Raw genomic sequence first — 26,097 nt, forward strand, 5'->3', positions numbered from 1 at the left:
CTAACGATCTTTATGAACAAAATATTATTTTTCAACAAACTTAAAAAAAAAAGAATGTAAAGAAGGTAAAGCAGGAAATCTAAACTTGATTGGAAGTTGACAAATATGTTTCAATAAAAATTGCTTTAAAGATTTTAAATTTTAGTAAGGGGAGGGGGGATTTTGAACACTTTTGAAAATTGAATTTTGGCACTTTCTAGATCCAATCATAAAAGAGATTTTACAAAAGAATTAGGTTGATAACTTTAACAACATGCCGAAACGTCCAGGGCAAAATTTTATACTAAAATTTCATATAGAAAATAATGGCTGAGTAAAAAATTTATTTTTTTCTACAACTACATGTTGTCTTTGAAATGGCTCGCTTTCAACATTGGAATTATCCCCAGTTATTTTCTTCTCATTTTCAGTACACACATTAGTACTTGTACCTGCTTCTTTTGATGGTTCCTGGTAAATATTTATTAAATAATAAAAATAATTAGGTACCTATCAAACTTAATATTATTCAAAATATAATTTATATTTTCAATAAAATCTGCTCTATACTTACAGGTAGGGCGGGGACCAACTTGTTTGTTGGCTCAAAAACTTTTTTTTATAATATCTGAATTGGTGGTTCAATGCTAGTAGGTAGCTCTTTTCAAAAATCAAAAAGTATCAATCAATAACTTGGATTTACAGAATAAAGGAAATCTTGCTAAGAAATTTAAAGATAATTGTTGGAATCAATATTTATTATTTAATATTTTCCTGGGTGTCTTGTTGCTTAGTCTTATCTTTAGATATTCTTGAAGTGTTATCCCTTTTAGATCCACGGGATTTGTATCCAAGGGATTTGGATCCACGGGATTTGGATCCAAGGGATTTGGATCCACGGGAATTGGATCCAAGGGATTTAAATCCACGGGATTTGGATCCATGGGATTTGGATCCACGGGATTTGGATTTATCCATTCCAAAATTTCTTCCAGATTCTGAATCATTTTTGTTAAAATAAAAGTCAGAAAAAAAGTGTGGTATTTTAGATTCATTCTGATTTCTATTATCATTTCCACTGAAGTCTCCATCATTGTTGCGATGGAATCTTAGGTTTGGAGTATTTTTCTCCAATTTATCATGCCTGTCATCATTTCTCCTAGGTTCATAACAGTTTCCGGTAGAATAAAAGTGTGGTGTATTAGAATCTTGTGGATTTTTATTATCATTTCCACTGAAGTCTCTATCATTGTTGCGATGGAATCTTGGGTTTGGAGTATTTTTCTCCAATTGGCCATGCCTGTCATAATTTCCCCTAGGTTCATTGAAGTTTCCTGCAGAATAAAAGTGTGGTGTATTACTATTAGACTCTTGTTGATTTCTAGAATCATTTCCACTGAAGTCTCCATCATTGTTGCGATGGAATCTTAGGTTTGGAGTATTTTTCTCCAATTTATCATGCCTGTCATAATTTCCCCTAGGTTCATTGAAGTTTCCTGCAGAATAAAAGTGTGGTGTATTACTATTAGACTCTTGTTGATTTCTAGAATCATTTCTGCTGAAGTTTCTATCATTGTTGCGATGGAATCTAAGGTTTGGAGTATTTTTCTCCAATTTATCATGCCTGTCATCATTTTTAAATTTCTTTCCCCTAGGTTCATTGAAGTTTCCTGCAGAATAAAAGTGTGGTGTCTTACTATTAGACTCTTGTTGATTTCTAGAATCATTTCCACTGAAGTCTTCATCATTGTTGCGATGGAATCTTAGGTTTGGAGTATTTTTCTCCAATTTATCATGCTTGTCATCATTTCTCCTAGGTTCATAAAAGTTTCCGGCAGAATAAAAGTGTGGTATTTTGGATTCATTCTGATTCCTATTTTTATTTCTGCTGAAGTCTTCATCATTGTTGCGATGGAATCTTAGGTTTGGAGTATTTTTCTCCAATTGGTCAGGCCTGCGATAATTTCCTTTAGGTTCATAGAAGTTCCCGGCAGAATAAAAGTGTGGTGTATTAGAATCATGTGGAGTTTTATTATCATTTCCACTGAAGTTTCTATCATTGTTGCGATGGAATCTTGGGTTTGGAGTATTTTTCTCCAATTGGTCATGCCTGTCATCATTTCTCCTAGGTTCATAGAAGTTCCCGGCTGAATAAAAGTGTGGTGTATTAGACTCTTGTTGATTTTTATTATCATTTCTGCTGAAGTCTCTATCATTGTTGCGATGGAATCTTGGGTTTGGAGTATTTTTCTCCAATTGGTCACGCCTGTCATCATTTCTCCCAGGTTCATAACAGTTTCCGGCAGAATAAAAGTGTGGTGTATTAGATTCATTCTTATTTCTATTTTTATTTCTGCTGAAGTCTTCATCATTATTGCGATGGAATCTTAGGTTTGGAGTATTATTCTCCAATTTATCATGCCTGTCATCATTTCTCCTAGGTTCATTGAAGTTTCCTGCAGAATAAAAGTGTGGGGTATTAGACTCATATTGAACAGAACTTCTATCTGGGGGGCGATTTCCAGACCTCTTCCTCTTCTTCTTCTCCACCTTACAATTATTAGAATTAAAATGTGGAACATTTGATTCTTGTTCATCTCTTCCGGCAGAATAAAAGTGTGGTATTTTAGATTCATTCTGATTTCTATTTTTATTTCTGCTGAAGTCTTCATCATTATTGCGATGGAATCTTAGGTTTGGAGTATTTTTCTCCAATTGGTCACGCCTGTCATAATTTCCCCTAGGTTCATTGAAGTTTCCTGCAGAATAAAAGTGTGGTGTATTAGACTCATATTGAACAGAACTTTTATCTGGGGGGCGATTTCCAGACCTCTTCTTCTTATGTGGAATATTTGATTCTTGTTCATCTCTTCTTCTTGAATTGAAGCTAATGTCATTTCTCCAAGAATCATATCTACAATAATTTAGGTTAATATTTTCATGACTTGAGTGTCTGTGCTTTAGCAAAATATTTTTTTTGCTAACCGCCGAACCCAAATGGCCCTTCTTTTCAGTGAAGCTTCTTAAATGATTTAGCATGTTTTTACTCCAATTCTCCCAAGATAAATTACACTTTTACAAATCTCCCCCCCCCCCCGAAAAAAATGGTGGGTCATTTTTCTCCCTCATGACTTCAAACACTAGTAAAAAGTCTTGAAACCCATGGGACATAACTTTCCGAGATCTTTGCATATAAAGCACCTCATTTCTTGATAATTTTTAGTACAAATTTCTAAGGATAGAAAAGAACTTTTCAATCGCCTTGCTAAATCCCCCCCCCCCCCCCTGTACTCTCCTCTGTATGCAAAAAGGGCACAAAACACATCACGCCTTTTTGATTATTAAAAATCTTAGGTATTAAACCTAAAAAATAATTGATCTTTTACAATTTTTCTTGTTAACTATCTAACATTTTCTTTTTTGATCAATTTATTAGAAAATAACATTAAATATATACGATGAAACAAAAATTTACTACTTAGTTAACAATTATAAAAATAATGAAAATAATTTCAAGTTACATACTAAATAGGTAAAATAATCAATACGTCATTATTCTTCATCTAAAATTTGGAGAATCAATCAAAATATAATTAAAGAGTGAAATATAATCATAATTATTTAACATAAGAAACAAATATATAAGTACATGCAAGAAAACTATAGAATTTCATATACAAGATTAAATAAAAATAGTATACCAAATAGTTTTGATAGGTATTAATAAATTTCAGTATAACAAGGCCAAAAAAAACTATCATATTTTTGATTATACAAAATAGAGTAATTTTTGTAAAATTCATTTAGAAATAGAAAAATAATTTGAAAGTAAAGGAAATGTACACAACAGGGACCAGGATTCTAATAAACAATTCTAAGTAAAAAATTTTCTACAGCCCACTTCCTTCTCTCCCCTCTCCCTTCTTACCTACTTCCCTTTAGCTAAAGCATAAAACAAGTTTTACGCCATAATTACAATACAAAAAATCTAAATTTTCTGCAATTTTAAATTGAATTAATTTGCTGATTTAAGGCCTCTGGAATTACAACAAGAATTATAAAAAGAAAGGAGGTAAAGACTTCTAGAATTAACGCTCTTTATTCTTGGCTTTTTTGTATCTCATCGTTTTCTTTAAACTTTTATTTTTTCTTGGTTTCTTTCCTCGACTTTTTCCAGATATCTCTGACCTTTCAACCCAGCTAACTTCCAGAAAAAATGTTTGGCTTCTTCAGGATTATTTTCTTTCATAAACTTGTTTCTCTTTTCTACCTCTTTCTTAAGTTCAGCTTCTTCTTCTAGTTGCTTTCTTGTAAGGTCGGGTGAAATAGAAATTTTTTTATATTCCACAATTTTCTTAAGCTTCCATGAATTTTGTAAAATACAATCTCTGTTGTCCTGGGTGGCAAATCTAATAATCAAAGGCTTTTTCCGAATGATCTCAAAATCCTCTTTGGGTCTAAGCTTAACCCCTGTTGTTTCAAATAGATTGGCTAATACTTCCTCTAGTTGTAAACTTTTTTCCTCAGGCACTAGAGCTGATAAACCAAACACAACAAGATTCGATTTCTTGCTTTCTCTTAGATGCATTTCTTCAGAATCAATCTGTTCATCAAAGGTGAATTCTTAAAAGTTTGTAGCAATATTTGTGAATTATTTGAGAAAAAAATCATTCAATGTTTTCAGGAAAAATCCTTTAAAAACAAAGAAAATTCATATTTTAGAAATGAAGTAACTAAAAGCTTATATAATCTTAAATTAAAAGACAAAAATAATACTAAGGAATATTTGTATGTTTGCAAGGGTCTTTGCACACTGCAAAGATACTTAAGTTTTAACAATTGTCAGTCAATGATCAGAAAGTCGGATGGGAGTTTAAAAAAACTTGAAATAGTTTGCGCTACTCCTAAAAATACCAAGGATGAATATTCAATAAATTTTATTCCCCCCCCCCCCCCCGTTTTTGTCTTCATTCTTTTAAACCTACCACATATGTTTTGAGGTTTTTTCCCAAGAAGGAAAAAAATGTTTTCCCCTTCCACATATTTCCCAAATTAGCAAGGGTGAGGTGGGGCATAGACCTGCAGATTATACACCCCTGGTAAATGATTTCTTTGACGATTTATAAAAAAAAACTTTTTTTTGTAAAAACTACTAGTAGATTTCCCCGAAAAAAATATATTTGTAAAACCTTTGTAAGAATTCACCTCAGACGAATTCCCAATGCTTATTTGATCCATTTGAAAGCTTAAAGACTGAGATACATAATTATCAAGAGCCATCCTACATATTTTATGTTATAAATATAAAGAATTATATTTCATACAATTGTTAAAATAGTAAAAAACATTTCTTACCTTTGATTGCTCTTTTGACCTCCTTTAAGAGACCTAAAAGTAAAAAATAAAAATTTAGATTGTTGTCATTTTTCATTAATATTGAAGATATTTTATCAAAGGCAAACTTTTTTGCCTTAAACTTTCCCTAATATCATTATGGACACTATATCTATTGGTTTTCTACTGTTGAATATAATGCTTAAGTTCTAATATAATTAAAGAAAACTAACGGCTAGGCCCCTAGAGGCCTCTAGGAACACTTGAAGGAAGAGTCGACTTCCGCTCATTTTCAATTTTAATTTTGAAAAAGTTATAAAAAAAATTTAAATGGGGGGTCATTTTTTTGGGGGGAGAACACTCTTGTGAGGGTGGCGGTACTTTCCCAAAAATATTTATAAACCTTCCCAGGACCTATGAGAAGCTACACTGTAAAAGAGAACAATATCGGTTAAGCGATTACAGAGATACTTCGCTACAATATAAAAAAAAGTTAAAAATACTCACTTCAGATGTTGAATATAATTTGCTCTTTCCTGTTCATGTCCTCTAGCTGAGTTGAATTCATTGATAGCATCATTTGGCTCGAATCCCAATTTCTCTATCATATATCTAAAATAAAATTCTATTTAATACATACCTACCTAACCAAAATTTTTATATCCATATAAAAATGAAACATTTTTTTTCTTTGACATTTTCTAAATTTTCTGTGATGGCTTCACCCCTAGATGCCTCTGAAGGCAAGAGGGGGGAAGTTTTGACACATTTGCGTAAACAATGAGTATAGGCTTTAACTTTGCACTGAGAGGATAGGTTAATAAAGATAAAATCAATCTTATAAGATGAATTTTCCCAAGTTTTAAGATTTTTTGAATAGGCATCCAGGTGGTCTTTGGACAGGTAAAAATAAGAATTAAAATATTTTTTTAAGAGATAGAGGTCATCTTAATACGCATCTTTTTTCTTCAAATATGTAAATAACCTTTAAAAGTGCCACCTTCAAATTTTTCAGTGTCTGAATAAATATCCTCTGGTATGAATTGAGTTTAAATCTTGAAATTAAATTCTTGTCAATATAAAAATATGTTGTACTATACCTGCAGACTAGATAACCGGTTCTGTTTAATCCATGGGTACAATGAACACCTACAAATATACCTTTATCAGGAATGTAAATACATTGTAAGGTCAGAAGAATGAAATAAAGGGGAAGGTAGGTTGTGCCAAAATTTCGTACAGGTGTTAGTTTTAAGGCTTAAAAACAGAAGTAGAAAGATAAAAGATAGAGGTAGGTTTCTGGTAGAATCCGTAAAGGTTATGTGTTATAAGTTAAAAACAGTAGTAGAACGATAAAAATTTATGTTAACTTTTGTGAGGAATTGTAATTTGTACTATATTTTAGACTTATCTGTGATGGTATTAAAAGTCCATATACCTACCTACCTCGTGTCTGTGAAGAGCTCCTTATTGATGAAGAGGCCGACGTTGATGGAGAAGAAGGAGGACTCTTCAATCTAGTTTATTTGAATGATTATCACAAGACCAAAAATAAATTATTGTGTTTTATGTTTAATATGTTTTATTTGATCATTTCTTAATCTATATATTTGGTTTCATCTTTATCCCCATTGCAGATGTAGTTATCATTATTTCTGGGGTTTAATATTTATGCTTACTACTGAAGATCTCATGTGTATTCCAGAGAGTGTAAAATGGCATTGATCCTGTCTACCTGTATCGTTGATTACACTGCTGTTCTGGTGAGTTTTTAGCTACTTAATTGATCTTTTCAATGGTAGCAGCAAGAAGCAAGAGACGATCTACGGCACAGTGTAATTAAAAGTACAGCTTAGATAAATCAATCACTCTAAAAAAAGTAGGGGTTTTGGCAAAGACCAAAAGCAGAGGGGTATTGACCAAGACCAAAAGCAGAGGCGGGGCTGATTTTTTTTACACAATAAAAAACCCCAGAAATAAAAATGGCGGGAAACGATTTTGAAATTTCCGGTGCGGTCGGCGGCGGAAATAACACCGGTGCGGTCGGCGGAAATAATACCGGGGCGGGCGATAGCGCCAAAGATGTAGAAAAACGTACTGATAATGTTCTTGAGGGAGGATTACAGTCAAAAAGTAGCGATATAATGGAAAAAGATCAAACCGGCGGGACGGACGGCGGATTGATAGATGACGGAGAAAATAATAATAATAACGGACTTGGAAATGGCGGTTACTCTTGCGGGGGTACAAGGCCAAAAATTTATAACACAGCTCCTTTTGTAGAGTTTCCAGGGCAAAGGCCTGCTGAATTTGATGAACTTCGTATGCAAAGATTTTTAGAGTTTGAAAAGTTTTGTAGACAAAGATCAAATGAGCAAGATTTTTTTGACAGACAAAGACCAAATAATACCAATGGACAAAGACAGTTTAACACCATTGAACAAAGACCAAATGAGCATAATTATTATGAGAGACAAAGAGTAAATAATACCAACGGACAAAGACCAAATGAGCGAGATTTTTTTGATAAACAAAGACAAAATAACACCTTTGACCAAAGACCAAATAATTATATTGATCCCAATAAACAAAGACCAAACAATTATCAGGACACTCAAGGACAAAAACAACCTGTTTTTGAAGAATACACAAGACAGAGACAAGACATAGGTTACAGACAATTACAGGAAGACGATTTTTACAGACAAAGATCATACGAGTACTATGACGTTCCCAGGTCAAGATATTATGATAATTTTGACAGAAAAGGTAGAAACACTGTTCCTGTACCGCTGTTATATGAATTTCGCGACTTTAATACTTGGGTTACTTGCGTACGTGCTTGGTCCAATGCTACAGAACTGGCAAAAGACCAACAAGGATATTTACTTGCTTCGGAACTACCAAAAGAATCGGAAAAATATGGTAAAACACTGAAAGATGATTTTTTTAAAGCCTGTCCAGCAACCGAATTAATAAATAATGAAGCAGGTGTAGAGCGCGTAATAGATTTTTAAAAATCTCGCGTTTTCATAGATGAAGAAAAAGAATTGTTTGAAACAAAACGCCAAATGTCTAACATCAAACGTCGCAAAAATCAAAGTATCCATGAGTTTTTGATAGATTTTGAGAATATTTTAGAAAAGGCGCGGCAACTAGACATTGATATAAAAAATGACAAACTTTTAGCGCTAACCCTATTCGAGTGTGCAAACTTAGATGATACGGAAGAAACCGTAATAAGAGGCGTATGCGACTTCTTTGCGCAAGACGGCAAACGTTACGAAACGGTCAAACGCAAATTACGTGAAGTATGTTCAAAATTAAGTGATAAGAATGAAAGAAATAATGAAGAAATAAATCTTACCCAATATTCTAACGCGGAAGACGACATTTCAAACCGTATCGATGAAGTTTACATATCAAGAGGCTGGAAGCCACCAACCAACTTTCAACGATACCAAAATTCCCCGAATAGAAATAATCGGGACCAAAACAAGAAAACATGGAATAAAAGCAGCGGAAATAACACAAGAATGGGAAATTTCCCACAACTGAGAACAAAGAAGAGAAATCCCTTGGGCCCAGATGGAAAACCTATGAGATGTAAACTTTGTGACGCAATCACACACTTCATGGCAGATTGTCCTGATGCCGTTACAAACGTGAAAAAGAATGACTATAAAGGGAATAGGCAAGGAAAATATGAAAAAGTATATCTCACTAGAATCAATGAACAAGGCTTAGAAGAAGAAAAAGAACTACTCATGGAAAGATCAGATGCAGAAAGTGGGGAAGAAAGTGTAAATTGTACAGTACTGTGTTCTGACAACAAGGAAGACCTTAACAACTTCACAGCGGAGGCCATAAACATGGCTGCTTTTGACACATGCTGTACTGCAAGTGTGACAGGAGAAAAATGGCTAGATGTATACTAAGAGATATAAGTTTTCCGGAATTTTAATTTAGGGAGTAGATTTGAAATCTGCATCAAATTTTAAGGATTTTTTATAAAATTCGTTTTTTGTAAAATTCTTTATCTAAAAGCGAAAATACATTTTAAGTTAATTAATTTTGACCAATAGGATAGGTGGATTTTAAACTACCTGCGCTCTAATTGGTTGAATGATGTACGACATCCAATCAGAGCGCAGATTTTTAAAATCCACCAATCACAGATGCCAAAATTAATTAACTTAATTTGTATTTCCGCTTTTAGATAAAGAATTATACAAAAAACGAATTTTATAAAAAATCCTTAAAATTTGATGCAGATTTCAAATCTACTCCCTACAATACAATTCCGGAAAACTTATATCTCTTAATGTATACCTGAAATCCCTGCCAGAAGATCTAAAACAAAAAGTTCAAGGACCTTCCGAATCAAAGAGGACGTTTATTTTTGGAAACCAAGGAAGATTAAAATCAAAGGCCAAATACACAATTCCTGTAAAGATTGGAGGTGAGTACAATGAGATTAGCTTTGATGTCATCAATTCTGACATTCCTCTCCTACTCTCAAAAGCTGAAATGAAAAAGCTAGGAATAACTCTGGACATGAAAAATGACAAAGGTTATATCAATGGAAAGCCACTTGTATTGCATACAACATCAGCTGGACATTACACAGTTGATCTTCTGCAAGAGAATGAAGCCTTAGAAGAGGTCAACGTCACTGAGCTGGAAACAGAGGATGAAAAAGAACAAGTCAAGAGATTAGATAAGATCCATCGTCAGTTTGGTCACAGACCAAAGAAAGTGCTTGTTACAATCATCAAAGACGCTGCCAAATGGAATGAAAAATTTGACTCCATGATAGACAAAATTATGGAAAACTGCGAAGGATGCCTGCTACGCAAGAGAGTACCAGACAAACCAGCCGTGGCAGCACCCTTATCCAGTGATTTTGGTCAAGTTTTAACAATTGATTTAAAAGTATGGAATTTTCGCAAAGGAATATACATACTGTATATGATTGACCATTTCACCAGGTTCCAGGTAGCAACCGTGGTCAGAAACAAAGAACCAGAGACAATTATAAAGGCCATTACTACAAAGTGGTTACCAATTTTTGGAAAAGTTGACAAGATCATGAGTGACAATGGCACAGAGTTCTCTAATGAGAACATGCGTGAGGTGGCAAGTGCTCTAAACATCCAACTGCTGACCACGGGGCAAACAGCCCCTGGCAGAACGGATTGAATGAGAGAAACCACCATATCACAGACAACATAGTTAGATCAAATATGAGAGAGTATCCAAATATGTCACTAGAGGTTGCCCTTGCATGGGCTATAACAGCTATAAACTCTTTGTCAAACGTAAGAGGTTTCTCTCCTTATCAGCTTGTGTTTGGGAGACAAATCAAACTCCCCAACATTCTGGATGATCCTCCACCAGCTTGGGAGGAGCCTGAAAAGAGCAAATCACTACTAGAAACTCTTGAAGCCTTGCATGCTGCAAGAAAAAGCTTCATAGAATCAGAGAGAAGTGAAAGAATCAGAAAGGCATTGAAAGCAAAGATAAGGATTGCTGACACAGTCTATGAAAATGGAGACATTGTGTACTTTCACAAAGAGGGAGAAGACAAATGGAGAGGACCAGCAAAAGTGGTCTTCCAAGACAGCAAAGTGATTTTCATCAGACTGGGAGCCTCATATTACAGAGTTAGTGCAAATAGACTGCTTAAAGCAGGAACCGAGTTAGCTAAACAGATCAAAGCAAAGGAGACCATAGAGACACATGACTCGGAGAATGAAAGAAATGAGCTGGCAGAAGACAACAACAAGGCTGATATTCAAGAGGGCAGTAATGACACAAGAAGCAGACAAGCCCAACTTGATGAAACTCTAAATGAACATGACCAATGGATAGAACAAAGAATGGAGAAGTTACAGATTGATGCACTAGAGAGCATGAACAAAGAACAAACAGAAGACAACGCTCCAGTCGAACATGAACAAATAGAAGAACCATCAACAGAGACCAATGACACAAACAGTGACCATATTGCTGATATGCAACAAAGGCCTGATAATACTGAGCCAGAGAACACTGAACCAAAAGAGACAGAAAAGGTTAACAAGAACAAAGAAAGGTCTCGAAAAGACAGCATCAGTAAAGGCAAAAAGAGAAAGAAAGTCAATCAAAGACCAGCTCCAGCTTTCAATGAAGATGGAACAATCCAAAATGCGAATCAAGTCCTGAAAAGGAAAGACAGAATCGAAATTCTTGAAAATGGAAAATGGGAAAAAGGATCCATTCTGAGTCATGGTGGAAAAGTTGGAGGTAGGAATGCTGGCTGGTTCAATATAGAACTAGACAACGGTGATGTATTTCACGATGAAGTCTCTAAGCGGCAGATAAGATACGAAGAAAAAGATGTGCAAGAAGATGATGAAGTGCTATTCATTATCAAGTTGGATTCTGGAAAGAAGATGGAGATAGACAAGATTAGCGACAGAAAAATCAGATTAGAGAATGAAGAAGAAGCTGTTTTCATGACTTTACCGGAGGAAATCTTGGCAATAATGATTCCCAAAGAGCAAAGTAACACACCAGAAGTGATGCAAGCAAAATTTGATGAGCTAAACAAGCTAAAAGCTTTTGATACTTTCGAAGAAGTAGATGACGTAGGCCAAGAAAGGATAACTACAGTATGGGTTCTGACTGAAAAAGGTGATCAAAAAAGAGCAAGACTAACAGCCAGGGGTTTTCAAGAAACTGGAGAATTTCCAACTGACAGCCCCACTGTGCAAAAAGGTTCAGTCAGATTGATACTGGCTCTTGCAGCAACTAACAGCTGGACTCTGAAGACTATTGACATTTCAAGTGCTTTTTTACAAGGAGATAAAATGGATAGAGAAGTATTTGTTAAACCTCCAAAGGAAGCAAATGCCCAGAACAAGCTTTGGAGATTAAACAGATGCCTGTACGGACTGAAGGATGCCAGCCGCAAATGGTACTTCAAGGTACTAAACAAGCTCAAAGAAAAGGGTTTTCAAAAGTCATGCATGGACAAAGGCTTATTCTTTTTGATAAAAGATGGAATCTTGATTGGAGTAGTAGGTATCCATGTTGATGATTTTCTTCAAGCTGGAACTCCGGAATTTGAGAAGATAATGGAGGAAGTGGTCCAAGCTTTTAAAGTAGGCAAGCTGGAATCTGGGGAATTCATGTACACGGGATACCACATGAAACAAGCTGCAGATGGTATCACATTCCACCAGAACAAGTTTGTGAGAGATACAAAGATCCCACAATTAGATGTTCAGAGTCTGAAAGATAAACAGAGAGACATGACACAAGACGAACTAACACAGTTGAGACAGATAACAGGCATGATCAACTGGGCAGCCAGAGCAACAAGACCAGACATAGCTTTTGATGCACTGGAGCTATCAACAAAGTTCAAAGGAGGTAAAGTTGAGGATCTGGCAAGAGCTCAAAGTGTAGCTCTAAAGATGAAGAAAAGTGAAGTAACAGTCAAAGTGTCAAACTTGTTGAGTTGGGAAGACTGTCAAATCTGGGTTTTCACAGATGCAGCCTTCAGAAACCTAAATCAAAAAGTTGACAGTGCTGGTGGATATGTGGTGTTCTTAGTAAACATACAGACTGGTCATAGTGCTGTAATTGAATGGAAGACAAACAAGCTCAAACGTAAAGTGCACAGCACACTAGGGGCCGAAACTCAGATTCTTTATAATGGGATAGATGCTGCATTGGGCTACAAAACACAAATCAAGGAAATGACCAAAGGAATAGTCGATCTTAAAGTAAGGGCTATAACTGACAACATGTCAGCAAAAACTGCCGTTTACTCAGAATCTGATGTTTCAGAGAGAATGCTTAGAGCAGATATAGCTATCATCAAAGATATGATTGATGATGGAAGAGTGCTGGAGGTCTGCTGGGTAGCTGGGAAGGAGATGTTAGCTGACATACTCACCAAGAGAGGCGTCATCAAGATCCCTATGCTAGAAGCCTGTCCTGGGACCAATCCTTTTTTTAATTTTCATCAATGACCTTGTTTCATGCAGTGAGGAGATCCTAATCAATCTCTTTGCTGATGACGCAGTGGGCTTTATTGAAAAGCAGAATATAATTCAATTAATAAACCTCGCAAAAGAGCTTGTCCCCAGACTGACCCAATGGTACAACGCCAATAAGCTTCTCATACACCCCCGCAAGACTAAATGTATGGTCTTTTCCTCCCCCCGAGAGATACTCAACCCCGCTGAGCTCGCAGCTAAGACCAACTTTGAAGTTTATGTAAATATGAACAATCACAATGAAAATGATGAATCAAAAATTACTAAGCTGGATCTTGTTAGCGGTACCAACGAGGGTAGTATCAAACACTTAGGAATTCAAATAGACGAGAAAATGAAATTTTCTTATCATCTTGAAAAAGTCTATAGTAAAGTCTCTAAAATAATTTACAGTATGAAAGTAATGCGTCACTTATTGGATAAAAAACATTTAAAGCTACTCTATACTTCTTACATTAAGTCGAATATCGAATACTGTTGTCTCCTGTTCACTGCTTGCCCTATGTACCTGTTAGCACCAATTATTAAATTACAAAAGCAAGCCATCAGAATAATTGAAAACTTACCAAGCAGAGCTCATACAGCTGAATTTTTTAAATCTAATGGCATACTCCCATTCAACCTATTAATTGAATTCAATGTTTGTAAATTCATGCACGCCTATAAATTAGGTATTTTTCCTAAAATCTTTGAAAACACTTGGAATTTTGTTCAAGACAGACATACATATGGCACAAGGAACAGGAACAACTTTGCTTACGAACCGGGCACCAATAGAAACTTTCTCCTGCACGCCCCTCTTAAATCTTTTCCAACTATCTTTAACAACCTTCCACTTGAAATTAAGTTAATTGATACTAAAAATATTTTTAAGAAAAAATGTTTTACTTATTACCTAAACAAAATTGAGTTTTAATTAAAATGCAAATATTTTTCTTTCTTTTTACTCAACATTGGTTAATACCAAAGTGTAATCTACACTGTTCTTTTTGGATTTTTTCTTTGTTTAAACCAATCAGGAAAAGATTTTTAAGATTTTTTAAAGATTTTAAGATTTTTTTTTAGATTTTCGCAAGTCTTGTTTCTATCCGTACTCCTTATTCTATTCTTAGCCCTCGACTTTCTGTAAGCATTAAACTTCTTTGATAAAATTCAATAAAACAGCATTTTCTTAACCTCAAATCATAACGAATAGGTTCCGTAGGAACCGACACACATACCCAAGTATAGAGTAGCTTGGCATAGTTTGCTTTTTATCCATTTTTATCGTTTTTTATATCGGTTTTTTATCGATTTTTTATCGGTTCTTTACCCATATTTCAACCATATTTTATTTCTTTTATATTATTTTATCCAGCAGCTAACGAATCACGCAACCTCTATCTATCTAATAAAAATAACAAAATTTTGTTGAATTTTGGCCGAAAATTTATTTATTTATTTAAATTTTGATATCGAAATTTATTAAAATGACTATCGCAGACTGGTTAAGCTCTTGAGGGCATAGCCATCTATGAGTCGTAGTCGCTGGAGTCGCCGTAGGCGCCGTCGGGTTCCTGGTTGAGCAGCTCCTCAAGGATGTCCTGCTGGACTGTGACCAGGCGGTCCATTGCGGCGATGGCGTCCATGTTGGCTTGGAAAGACCGGGCGTACGTGGGCATTGCTTGAATTAACCGCACGACTAACCCATAGTTTCCATACATCATACGGAGGACTTCTTCATCGATAACGTCGTTGCGGAACCTCCTCCACATCAACATGTCCCCCTCGTACACGACGCCCATCAACCTGCGCTTGACCATAAACCAGAGGTCTAAACAGCGCCTGTCTACCCCCGGAAATGGGAGTAGATCAGGCACTGCCGCGAGGTTCAACAGCTGCTGGACGTCGGGTACGGGTACAGGATCATCTGCTTCTTCGCTGGTGTCAAGCATGGCGACGAGCTCCTGTACCTGAGCATGGAGGGGAGCATCCTCCTCACCTCCAGCATCTACCGGAATTCCCGGCGCTCCTCCTGGTATAGCACCTTGGCCTTGTCCTCCTTCCTCTTCTTCTTGATTTGACATCTTGGAAACAATTAAATCTTGACCTAATCTCCCCCATATTTATACCCCCCTTGTGTTTTAATACCATATATTATGCAATCTTTAATTAAATTTATTAATAAGTAATACACTTTCCCCACTTCCGCTTCCCGCTTATTTTCCCCTATGCTTTATAACCAATTGTTTTTCCTCCCGCCTTTTTTATGCGCTATACCAGGAAACCACTCCTCCCCCCACCCCCTTTTTTTTTCCCCCCTTTGCCTATACCAAACAATACGCGCCGCTCAGTCTGACAAGTAGCCACGGTCGTGAATAAACCACTCACCACGCCCCTTTTCTCCTTTCGATTTTCCCCCCCCCCATCCTCCCCTTTACCCTTTCAATTCTTTAACTTTTCCCCAATACTTAACCAAGTCTTTACTTACATTCTTTTTATTTATTTCACTTCCTATTTTGATGCCAATACAATATTAATAATATTAATAGGTTTGACCCATAGCAACATATTAACAACATATTTACAGACATCCTATTACTTTACCCATTTCGTTTTTTTATAATTAAAGTTCATTGCAAGATATCTAGGATTTATTAATAAAATAAAATTGATGAATTTATGGTATGTTTTAAAATAAGTACACAAAATAATTTTAATTTTATTTTAATTCTAATTTTTAACAGTACTATTTCTCACTGAACAATTCATTTTAATAGCCATAATTATTCAAAACTAGCAGCATAACTTTTCAAATGTTCTATTTTTCACGGGTATATCTTGTGGATATTTCTGTGGATTTTTTGTGGATATCTTTGTAGATATTTTTTGTAGATATTTTTCGTGGATGTTTTGTGGATATTTTTGAGGATATCTTGTATACGAAGTTGTAGAGAATTTGACCGTTACTGGTCCTGGACCGGTAATGGCCACTTTCTAGAGTTAAAGTTGGAGACATGCCCCCTCTTGAGCAGTAATCTGCTGAGCAATTTCACCCAATTTATTTTCATGATACTCCATGTCCTTGTTTGGATTGTACAGAGTGAGTGCCAACTCGGTTTCAAGATAACCCTGCTGGTATAGTAGACGGGCTACCTCACGACGCACTTCCTCTCTGACATTGTCACCATTAACTATATTGAGAAGTCGTTGATATGTTATTGTCAATCGATTGCGTAGCGGCTGCCACATTTGTTGGTATCCTTCCTCTCCGAACATTTTTCGTGCCTAAACAATAGTAAGATTAAGACTCTACTAAAAGCAAAGCTATGACCAAAATTAAGCACGCGACAGCGCGCCACAGTTTTTTTTTATCTTTACCATGACCCACTTTCACCCCTCTCTTTTATAAAAAAAGGCGTGATTAATATAACGTTTTTTGGGAACCAACCCCTCTCCCCTCTCCCCCAATCCCCCCAACGTCCCACCACATGTTTGTACCCCATTCACAGCTATGCTGTGACTAGTTCTCAAAACACAAAAATCAGATTCCGGAGGAATCGAACCTTACACACTTAGGGGACACGCTCCCTTCACCTCAAAATACCAAAATCAGATTCCGTAGGAATCGCATATGACCTATATTTTTATTTTTTTGTACACTAGTGGATTTTTATATCCCTTCCCAAGAAATAAAACTCAGATTCCGTAGGAATCGAAACCAATCATTACTCCTTGTTCACTTAGGTACCTAAACACTTAGGTACCTAAATACGTCACATAGGTACGGTTTATTATCTATAGACACATCTTCTAAGTATTTTATTTATTGGTATTGGACCAGCGTTGTCGCGATATTTATCGTTACCCTGTAATTATTAGTGTGGAGATGTCCTTAGACACGGACAAACCCCACTCTATAATGAAAATAATTTGTTACAAAGGAAACTGTCTGGGTAGAGTTGATAAGGGATCACAACGGGAATAGCAACTTCTCACGAAGGTTTTGGTTCCTTAATTGTTCCGAATTTATGCTTGGAGGAGTTGCAACTGACAGTAGGAGGATGTCTGAAATACACAGCAAGATACTGTATTTATTATTATTATCATTATTGTTAAGATTGTTTTGCACATATAACATTGTATCGGCTTGGCAAGCGTCAAAGTACACCAGTGGCTCCACAACCCTTAAAGGGTTATGCCAACTATCTGGTACAATGTTGCATGGAATTTTTCTTGTAAAATGATATTTTCATCCTATTCGAACTGGCCTGGCAACTAGGTGGAGACGAAGTTCGGCCAATTCCATGCTAGGTACTTAATAATAGTTATTATGTAAATTGTTCTTAAACTTGAATCAAACATAACAAACCAGAAGAATCAAACCAATCAAAGCATAGTAACTTAATGTATGATATATACTTAATAAAACATGTTGTACCTTTGAGGAAAATAAATCTTATCTTATCTTATCTTAAAGCTTTGGAAACAGGGAAACTTAGCGAAAATACCCTGAAAGCGGTCTTGAACAAAGCCTAAAGGCCAAAAACAGTCGTTGTATATTTGTAAATAAAACCAATATCAAAAGAGGAAAAAGAACAAACAATGCAAATTTCAATACACATTCCCTTGAAACACATATTTGGTAATAGAATTTCACGAAGAGTTGGCAACTTCGCATGTGAAGGGATCACTCCACTGTAAACAACAAATAACGGCATTCAGCGCATGAAAAATGGCGAGCCCGCGAGCCCATAAAGAAGTTTTTTTTTCCGTTTCCGAGTGTTATAAACATCATATTTTAAAGACAATTAACTTTATTTTGTGTTCTTTCCTCATCAACACGTGAAAACTAACAATATTATTTGTATTTTATATGTATCGACATCCATAAAAGCTCAAAACTTTTTTTTCTCCTGATATTATCTACAAAAATTTGTTCTTCTCTCATCACAAACAATATTTCAATCTCTCCAATAAAAAAGGCCAAAAATTTCTGCAACAAAATTTTTTTATTTTGTAAAGTGAAGCGCATCCCTCATAAATCATTTATTCTTTTTCAGATAAAAACAAGAACAAGTAATGACAAGGCAGGATATCGTGTTTGCATCACACGCCATGCCCGAGCGCATTTTTAGTGAGGAAACCACCCGTATAAAATGGTTCTCGTTATTCAATTATGATCTCAAAACAACTACACAGGTCATAAAGGATGCAATCGTTGACCAATCGGTTGAGAAGAACATCGTCATATCCGTGTATCAAAAATACGTGGTTTTCCTGTCAAATGAGGCGATTGAGGAGCAGCTAGCCGATATCATCCAGGTCTATAGGAAGCAAAGTGCCAATAGAATTATGTTCGCTTCATGCCTTTTCCTTCCATATGAACAACAAAGATCAAAGCTCCTCCAGTTCCTCTGAGGACGAAGGAGAGGCTGGAAATGACGAAATTGCTGCCGAGGTCAGAACAGTCACTATGCAGGAAAGTGAGGATGAAGCTGCGCCTGAAGCTGAGAAGGAAAAACCGAAAAAAGAAGATTATAATGAGAATAATCAACTTTTGATTGAATATAAGAGAGCTGCTGAAGTAAATGAAGAGCTGGTTGGACAATACAAGCAAGAGCTTGGAGTCTACAAGGTACAAGCTACTAGGGAGAAAGCGGCAGCAAAGGAATGGCGCAAACAGGCTGAAACAGCTTTGGCAGACAACAAGGAGCTAAGTAAATTAACTGCTAATCTGGATAAGAAGATTGCAGTACTGGAGGACCAAATCAGACGTATGAGGAAGGAGTACAAGTTCTTGCGTGGCTTGTATGAGAACGGTGGAAGGCAGAGAGTTACTGGCCAAAGGTATGCAAAGTATGAGGACTTCCTGGAGGATGAGGATGTTGCTGGAAATAAAGAATAAAGGCGTTGTCCTAATAAATGGTGACAAAAGATCAAAGGCATTTAGTTCTTGTGAACAATTATAGTACAGTGACAAAAAGATCAAAGAAATAAGAAAGTATAATAAATGTGAGGAATTGTAATTTGTACTATATTTTAGACTTATCTGTGATGGTATTAAAAGTCCATATACCTACCTACCTCGTGTCTGTGAAGAGCTCCTTATTGATGAAGAGGCCGACGTTGATGGAGAAGAAGGAGGACTCTTCAATCTAGTTTATTTGAATGATTATCACAAGACCAAAAATAAATTATTGTGTTTTATGTTTAATATGTTTTATTTGATCATTTCTTAATCTATATATTTGGTTTCATCTTTATCCCCATTGCAGATGTAGTTATCATTATTTCTGGGGTTTAATATTTATGCTTACTACTGAAGATCTCATGTGTATTCCAGAGAGTGTAAAATGGCATTGATCCTGTCTACCTGTATCGTTGATTACACTGCTGTTCTGGTGAGTTTTTAGCTACTTAATTGATCTTTTCAACTTTAAAAAAAAAATTGTCTTTAGTTCTTTTTAATAAACATTCACATATCTAGTGAATATTATCGTTCTACTACTATTCTTAAGCCTTAAAACACACACCTTTACGGATTCTACCAGAAACCTACCCCTATCTTTATGTTAACTTAACATTGGTTTGTCTTTAGTTCTTTTCAATAAGGAATACCTACACATATTCAGTGAATATTATCGTTCTACTTCTGTTTTTAAGCCTTAAAACTCACACCTTTATGGAATTTCATCACAACCTACCTCCCCCATAATTTAATTAGAAATCTAGTCCAATAAAGCAAAGGATAAAATGATTCAATTTTAAGTAGGATATTTAAGACAGAAACAGAACGAAGCTTTTTCCAAAAAAATAAAACCCAACTGACAGAGCATTGCTAGAATGAAAAATAAAAATTAAAGAAATTCCTTTTTTATTCTTTTTTTGGAGGGGAATTTTTTGCAATCATCTCTAGAAAAAAAACTTAAAACTAACAACCATAGAAGAAAAAATATAAAGAAAAGCTAAATACTTAATTTGACATAACAATAAAACATTAATACCTACCTACTATTTTTTCTGGTTCTTCTTGAAAATATTTATCAACCACATAATTAAAGCGTTTTACAACTTTAGCCTAAAAACAATCAACATATTCTATTTTGTAGGGATTGATACATCCAATTTCTCAGCCTCCTCTTCCCAAAAAAATAGTCTAGAACCTGTCTAGGAAGGTTCATTGCTAATTGTAAACCTTTTGGTTCATTGATTGTTAGTGTCTTAAAAGTATATCTTTTTTATATCAATATTTATGAAAATATTTACCAATAGATTTTTTAATGTAATGTAATTTTGAAATTATATATGAAAATTAAGCACCTTAAGGTTAAATGTTCATTTGAACCTCGTTAAATGTAAAAAAATACTTACATGTGGTATTGCGTGACCCATTGTTTTGATTTTTGTATGTTTTACACCTGCCTCTTCTAGTTCGTGTGGTTTGTAGTATCTAAAATAATAGATGTTAGAAGTGCATTTCAATTGACATTTTTTAAAAGCAAAGTAAAGATAACAGAGAGCCTTCATCGATAATACATGCATGTAGTCCTATCTATTTCAAATCTTGCACATTCATATGATCTAAAACAAAGACGACAAAGAGGAGCAGAATATAAATGTTAATTCTTAACAATATGGTTGCAAAACTGTTTAATACAGAATATTTTTTAATGACATACTATCTTTTTTAGGACAGGATTATTGAGATTCTTCGCTTAAAAGATTCTACTTTGTTGTAATAGGAATCAGTAATCGAAAAAATCAGATGAATAAGATGCTTGTAACATTCAAAAAGTTTTTGTTAAAAAAGTTAAAAATCAGTATGTTTTAAATAAATGTACAGACTTTCTGGTAACGATTAAAGAGTAGCTTCGCTTTCTATGCCATACCTAACTCTTATAGGGTCCTAGGACAAACGCAGAAGTCCCAAACGTCGGAGTGGACAAACGCAGGAGTGAACAATTAACCTAACCTATTTTAAATGCCTAACCTCTGCAGGGGGCTTATTTGTACATTCATATCTTAAGATAACCTAACCTGTATAAAAATACTTATTTAAATTAATATTTTATTTTTAACACTCCTGCGTTTTTCCACTCCGATGTTTGGGACTCCTACGTTTGTCCTGGAACCTCATATAGGAATCATCATATAAGGTTTGAAATCGATAGGATAATTCTAACATGTCTAAATTATCGAAAAGAGATAACCGTTAAGGACGGATCGACCCTAACTATAGAAAAGCTTCGCTTTTAAAAAGTAATAACTAATCTTTTCGCCAAACAAAGGCTAGCATTACAGAGACAACATGAATTTTTGACTTGTGGAAAAGCAATAGGGAAGACAGTCTTCCTTAGTGAATTAAAACTAGACTATAATCTACCTGTCCGTGAAAGTAAGGTCGATGACATGACCAAGATTTTGTATTTGTACAACATCACTAATTGCAAATTGTTCTTCATCTGTAAGCAGGCGTTGCAGGAGAGCATTTAGCGGTACTTTTAATGCTATAAACCTAAACAAATTAGTTTAAACAAGTACAAATCTTTGGGTACTAGTGTAATTTACATTCTTATGTCCTTTCCCCTGCTAATAATCGATTGTTTGACTTATCAGAAGGTAGCAGCAGATGTCTACTCATTTACTAATTCTACCATCATTGTATGACGACACTTTACATTGCTGTTGACCAATGAATAAAATGAAATTAATGGGTGGTGTTATTTTTTCATTTCCTAGCCCTGCCTGGCCTTAGCCTGTGGCGTCCTGACCCTGCTAAAAAACACAGTGCTTTATGTATAACTCAATCTTAATCTCACCTGAAGTAATAAACAAACGAGAAACTACCCAGGAATAAGGTATAACCAACAAGCGAATTAAGGGGGGGGGGGTGGTTAATGCAACCATCTCGTAATCAATGTATAAATGGCACTTAGAATTCGAATTTGGATCTGAAATTTTGCATGAGTAATCCTTGGTAGGTCTATTTTCCCTAAATCGAACAAAAAGTTGGAAAAGTAGCGGCTAACGGCTGGCGGCTCATCCGTTTAGACATTTGTTGGGTATCCGATCCAAAACGTTTTCAAACGGTTCTAGCCGGAAATTGCTGGTACTAGAAATCTAAAAAATATTTTTTTGTATCATTTCACATGATTTAAAGCAAAAATATGTTTCAAAAAGTTGATTTCTACGTAATTTATGAAGATTTGCCCTAAAAATAGCCAAAAAACGGCTAAACGGCTGAGCCGTTAGCCGTTACTTTTTCAACTTTTTTTTTTTCAATTTAGGGAAAATAGGCCTACCAAGGATTACTCATGCACAATTTCAGATCAAAATTCGAATTTTAAGTGCCATTTATACATTGATTACGAGATGGTTGCATTAAAACCCCCCCCCCTTTAAGCCTATTTCACCATAGTTGCTTAAAACCTGTTTTTTTGAAGATGCAATTGTTAGTACTAAAACATTCATATTATGGTAATCGATACATTATTACATGGATATTGCACCAGAATTTTATGTACTCTAATAAAATTATACTCGCAGCTTCCTAAAATGATACCCCCCATCCGCATCCTATATACCATCTAATCCACTCCTACTGAATGAACGAACTGACCAATATGAGTACCATATAAGAAAGATGAAATTTTCATATAAAATAACTATATCAATTATATTTGACTATATACAATATACATAAATGTAGATAATATTCATTCAATTAATTTATTATTGTTGTTCTTTTTATGTTTGAACACCCAAAAATAATATATCTTATCTACTCTAAAAAAAACAACCAAAATTGACTATTTTCTCCTGTCAATATATCCACATATACTATATCCTTTCTGGTGAATAAGGACGTCCAATGGAAAAAGGGAGGGGGGGGGTAAAGGGGTGATTATCCCCCTCCCTCCCCTACGATACACAAAATTTGAAGTTTGCATGTTTATCCCCCCCCCCAAAAAAAGCTTGGACGTCCTTGCTTATATAATATAAAGATTACCCCCCTCCCAAAAAAATTTGAATTTTTTTGAATTCCCCCCCCCCCCAAATAAAAAAGCTTGAACGCCCTTGATGGTGAACTACGATCTGTCAAGTTTTGATTGGTTAATGAAGCGACGAAGCTTTTATATATAAGATATGTTCTAGATAGGTACACAATCACTACATCAGACAATAGTAAAAATGTTAAAGGACAATCAGGATATATTAATGATTAGAAAGTGTACAGATTTTGATATAAAAGACAGTTATTTCTTAAAAATATAATTTAGTGTAAATATTAACATTTATTAGGATAAAGCTTTACTTGTATATATATATCATGTAAATATTTCTTCCCTTGTATAATATGGGACATAGGACATAACTTTTTCCTTGTTTGTATTAATGAAACGAATCCTATATATGTATAAATAAACAAAAAGGCTTTAAGTTTTGGCAAATTAAAAGGCCAGATTGTCCATCTAGATCTACTATGTCTATACATATTATAACTAGATTTTTTTCATTTTTAAAGGTGTGTCCAAATGAAATAAATGGAATTAAAATTTTTTTTGACTTTTTTCCTTAAACCAATGTTTTCTGTTTATTTTCAAGCAGATTTTAAATAAGAGCATCGCGACCAAAGTCCTTTGAAAAATTAAACCTCTAATTATTTTCCCACTGGGCGCATTTAGCATTGTGAGATACAAAATTAGGAAAGAATACTACAAAGGTCGCAACAAAAGGGGCACAAAAAAAAGAGTGGGATAATTCCATAGTTAATAGGTCAGAATTTTGATCATAGTGATTTCAACATAATATCTTCTTGAAAAAGATTTTCCTGCTTGTGGACAGTCCTTTTGTAATTTTACAAACTATTGTCTGCAAACTTAAGATTTTTTTTGTTTACAAATAAAGCACAATATCTAGTAAATGCCGCAATTTCCCTTGATTTCTCGATGGTGAAATACAAATTTTGCCCCCCAACGACAGCTGAAAAAGGCAATTTAATAAAGGTTGCGTTATTTTGCCCCCCAAATCAATTTTCGAATTGATTTCCTTGTTGGTTATACCTTATTCCTGGAAACTATCCCATCCGCCACTTATTTTCAATTAATTTCAATATTAAAAGAGGTGATTTCAACAAGACACTATGGGGGAAAACACATCCTATGATCTACAAGATAGGGAACCAAGTATTGCCACATCTCGCGGTCATGAGTTATATTGGAGGGGTGACACAAATTTCAGATCTCAGTTTTCCCTATTTGATTTACTATTTTTCTCATAAGATAAAAGAAATGCTTGCAAGATTATTCAATTCGCTATAATATAAAGATATTTTTTTTTTCAAATCGTGAAATCTGGAATCTGAAATTTGCGTCACCCTTCCGACCTGAGGCGTATGACCGGGAGATATGGCATTATTTTGTCCACTATCGATCAACAAAATGCACAATAAATTCTGAAATGAACCTGGTGCCCTTGATGACACGGCCATAATTAGAATAGTCTCTCCATCTGTCTGGAATTCCAAATTTATTTTTTCCCATCTTTGCTCAACTTATATTAACATATTTCTGAAACTAAGCATAGCAAATTTTTAATATAATTCATAAATCACATGAGTCAACCACAAAACTATAAAAGTAAAGAATGCATGCTGAACAGCAGATGGCTGACATCGATTTATTTTAAAACTTTAAACTTTCTTTAGCAGCGTTGCGGAGCCGTTGATTTTGGTGCGGCTCCGGATTTGGCTCCGACCTAAAATCAAGAAAAACTCAAGGTATTTTTTTCTGACTTTTGAAGGTTTTAAAAGTTCAATTTTTGATACAAATGGACTTGAAAAACTTAAAAGGGGCATTTGCACATGACGGAACAGAGTTACCAAATTTGAAATTATAATTAATAAATAGAAAATCTCTTTATTAAGCTAACCCGGAGCCGAAGCCGTTTTTTAACGAAAATTACGGCTCCGGCAAAATATGGCGGCTCCACAACGCTGTTCTTTAGACTTCATTGTTTTCTTCATTTATACATTATTATTTTTTTCTTCATCTCACTCTTTTTCTAACTAGGAAGACTTTTCTTTGGCTTTTAATAATGTAAATTTTTACTTCAGTTAATAGTTCTTTCCTAATTCAAAATATTATTTGAAATATTTTTTTTTCAAATTTGTTATATAAAAATACCTAGTTTTATTACAGAAACTTTTTTTTTCACTGGAATTATTTTCATCACACAACTTTAAATGCAAAAATCACAACAAATATTTTTTTTATATCACAATACCTACTAAAATAATTAAAGAAATTATCTATAAAATTCCTTACTCTTTAGAGTAGGTAAGAACAGGTTTTTTTTTACATTCAGAATAACTACTAGTTACATGAGAAGTTAAGATTAGGGGGCGGGGGTGGGATGGCAGGGGGCGTGGCAGGTAGATCAACACCCTCCAGGTCAAGGAGGCGGAGCTTCACTTCAATTGACACTAAAATTTCTTTTTCTTTAATGTAGTCGGGGCTTGTCATTTGCTTCCTAAAAGTAAAGATAAAATTAATAATAAATATTCATCATTACTTACCTAATTTTTTTGCCGATTAGTCGAATTTTCACATACTCATAACAGAAGTTCATATGATTATATTGTACAAAATCATTTTGTAAATTCAAATACATAGGTAACTAAAAATTATTATTTTGTCTGGCGAAAGTTTCTCCTTTAAAATTTTCCAATAAGAGTCTATCTGACCTAAAA

At 34.8% G+C, this 26,097-nt stretch overlaps 2 protein-coding genes across 5 annotated transcripts in view; both read right to left on the bottom strand.

Annotated features, from left to right (window-relative positions):
* Positions 1 to 723: 723 nt before the first annotated feature.
* Positions 724 to 24,923, bottom strand: LOC145322822 (uncharacterized). The gene is made up of 8 exons (XM_080165148.1): positions 24,813 to 24,923; positions 21,730 to 21,861; positions 20,718 to 20,796; positions 20,355 to 20,424; positions 6,414 to 6,462; positions 5,821 to 5,925; positions 5,335 to 5,367; positions 724 to 2,893 (listed from the first exon to the last, which is right to left on the bottom strand). The coding sequence occupies exons 1-8, from the start codon at positions 24,887 to 24,889 to the stop codon at positions 739 to 741; spliced, it is 2,700 nt and encodes an 899-aa protein (XP_080021274.1). The 5' UTR covers positions 24,890 to 24,923; the 3' UTR covers positions 724 to 738.
* Ced-12 (engulfment and cell motility Ced-12) overlaps positions 24,923 to 26,097 on the bottom strand; it is a 260,223-nt gene continuing 259,048 nt past the window's right edge. The window contains exons 24-25 of one of the 4 annotated variants that reach the window (XR_013880815.1): positions 25,355 to 25,877; positions 24,923 to 25,047 (exon numbers count right to left, since the gene is read on the bottom strand). Coding sequence is in view for 1 of the 4 variants with exons in the window: in XM_080165150.1 (XP_080021276.1) it covers positions 25,721 to 25,877 (157 nt within the window). In the remaining 3 variants the exon portion in view is untranslated. Of the gene's footprint in view, positions 25,878 to 26,097 lie in introns of all 4 variants that reach the window. The other 3 variants (XR_013880814.1, XR_013880813.1, XM_080165150.1) reach the window with 3 other exon arrangements.

This window comes from Acartia tonsa, chromosome 6 (genome assembly GCF_053477335.1).
Source record: "Acartia tonsa isolate MP-2025a chromosome 6, ASM5347733v1, whole genome shotgun sequence".
NCBI lineage: Eukaryota > Metazoa > Arthropoda > Copepoda > Calanoida > Acartiidae > Acartia > Acartia tonsa.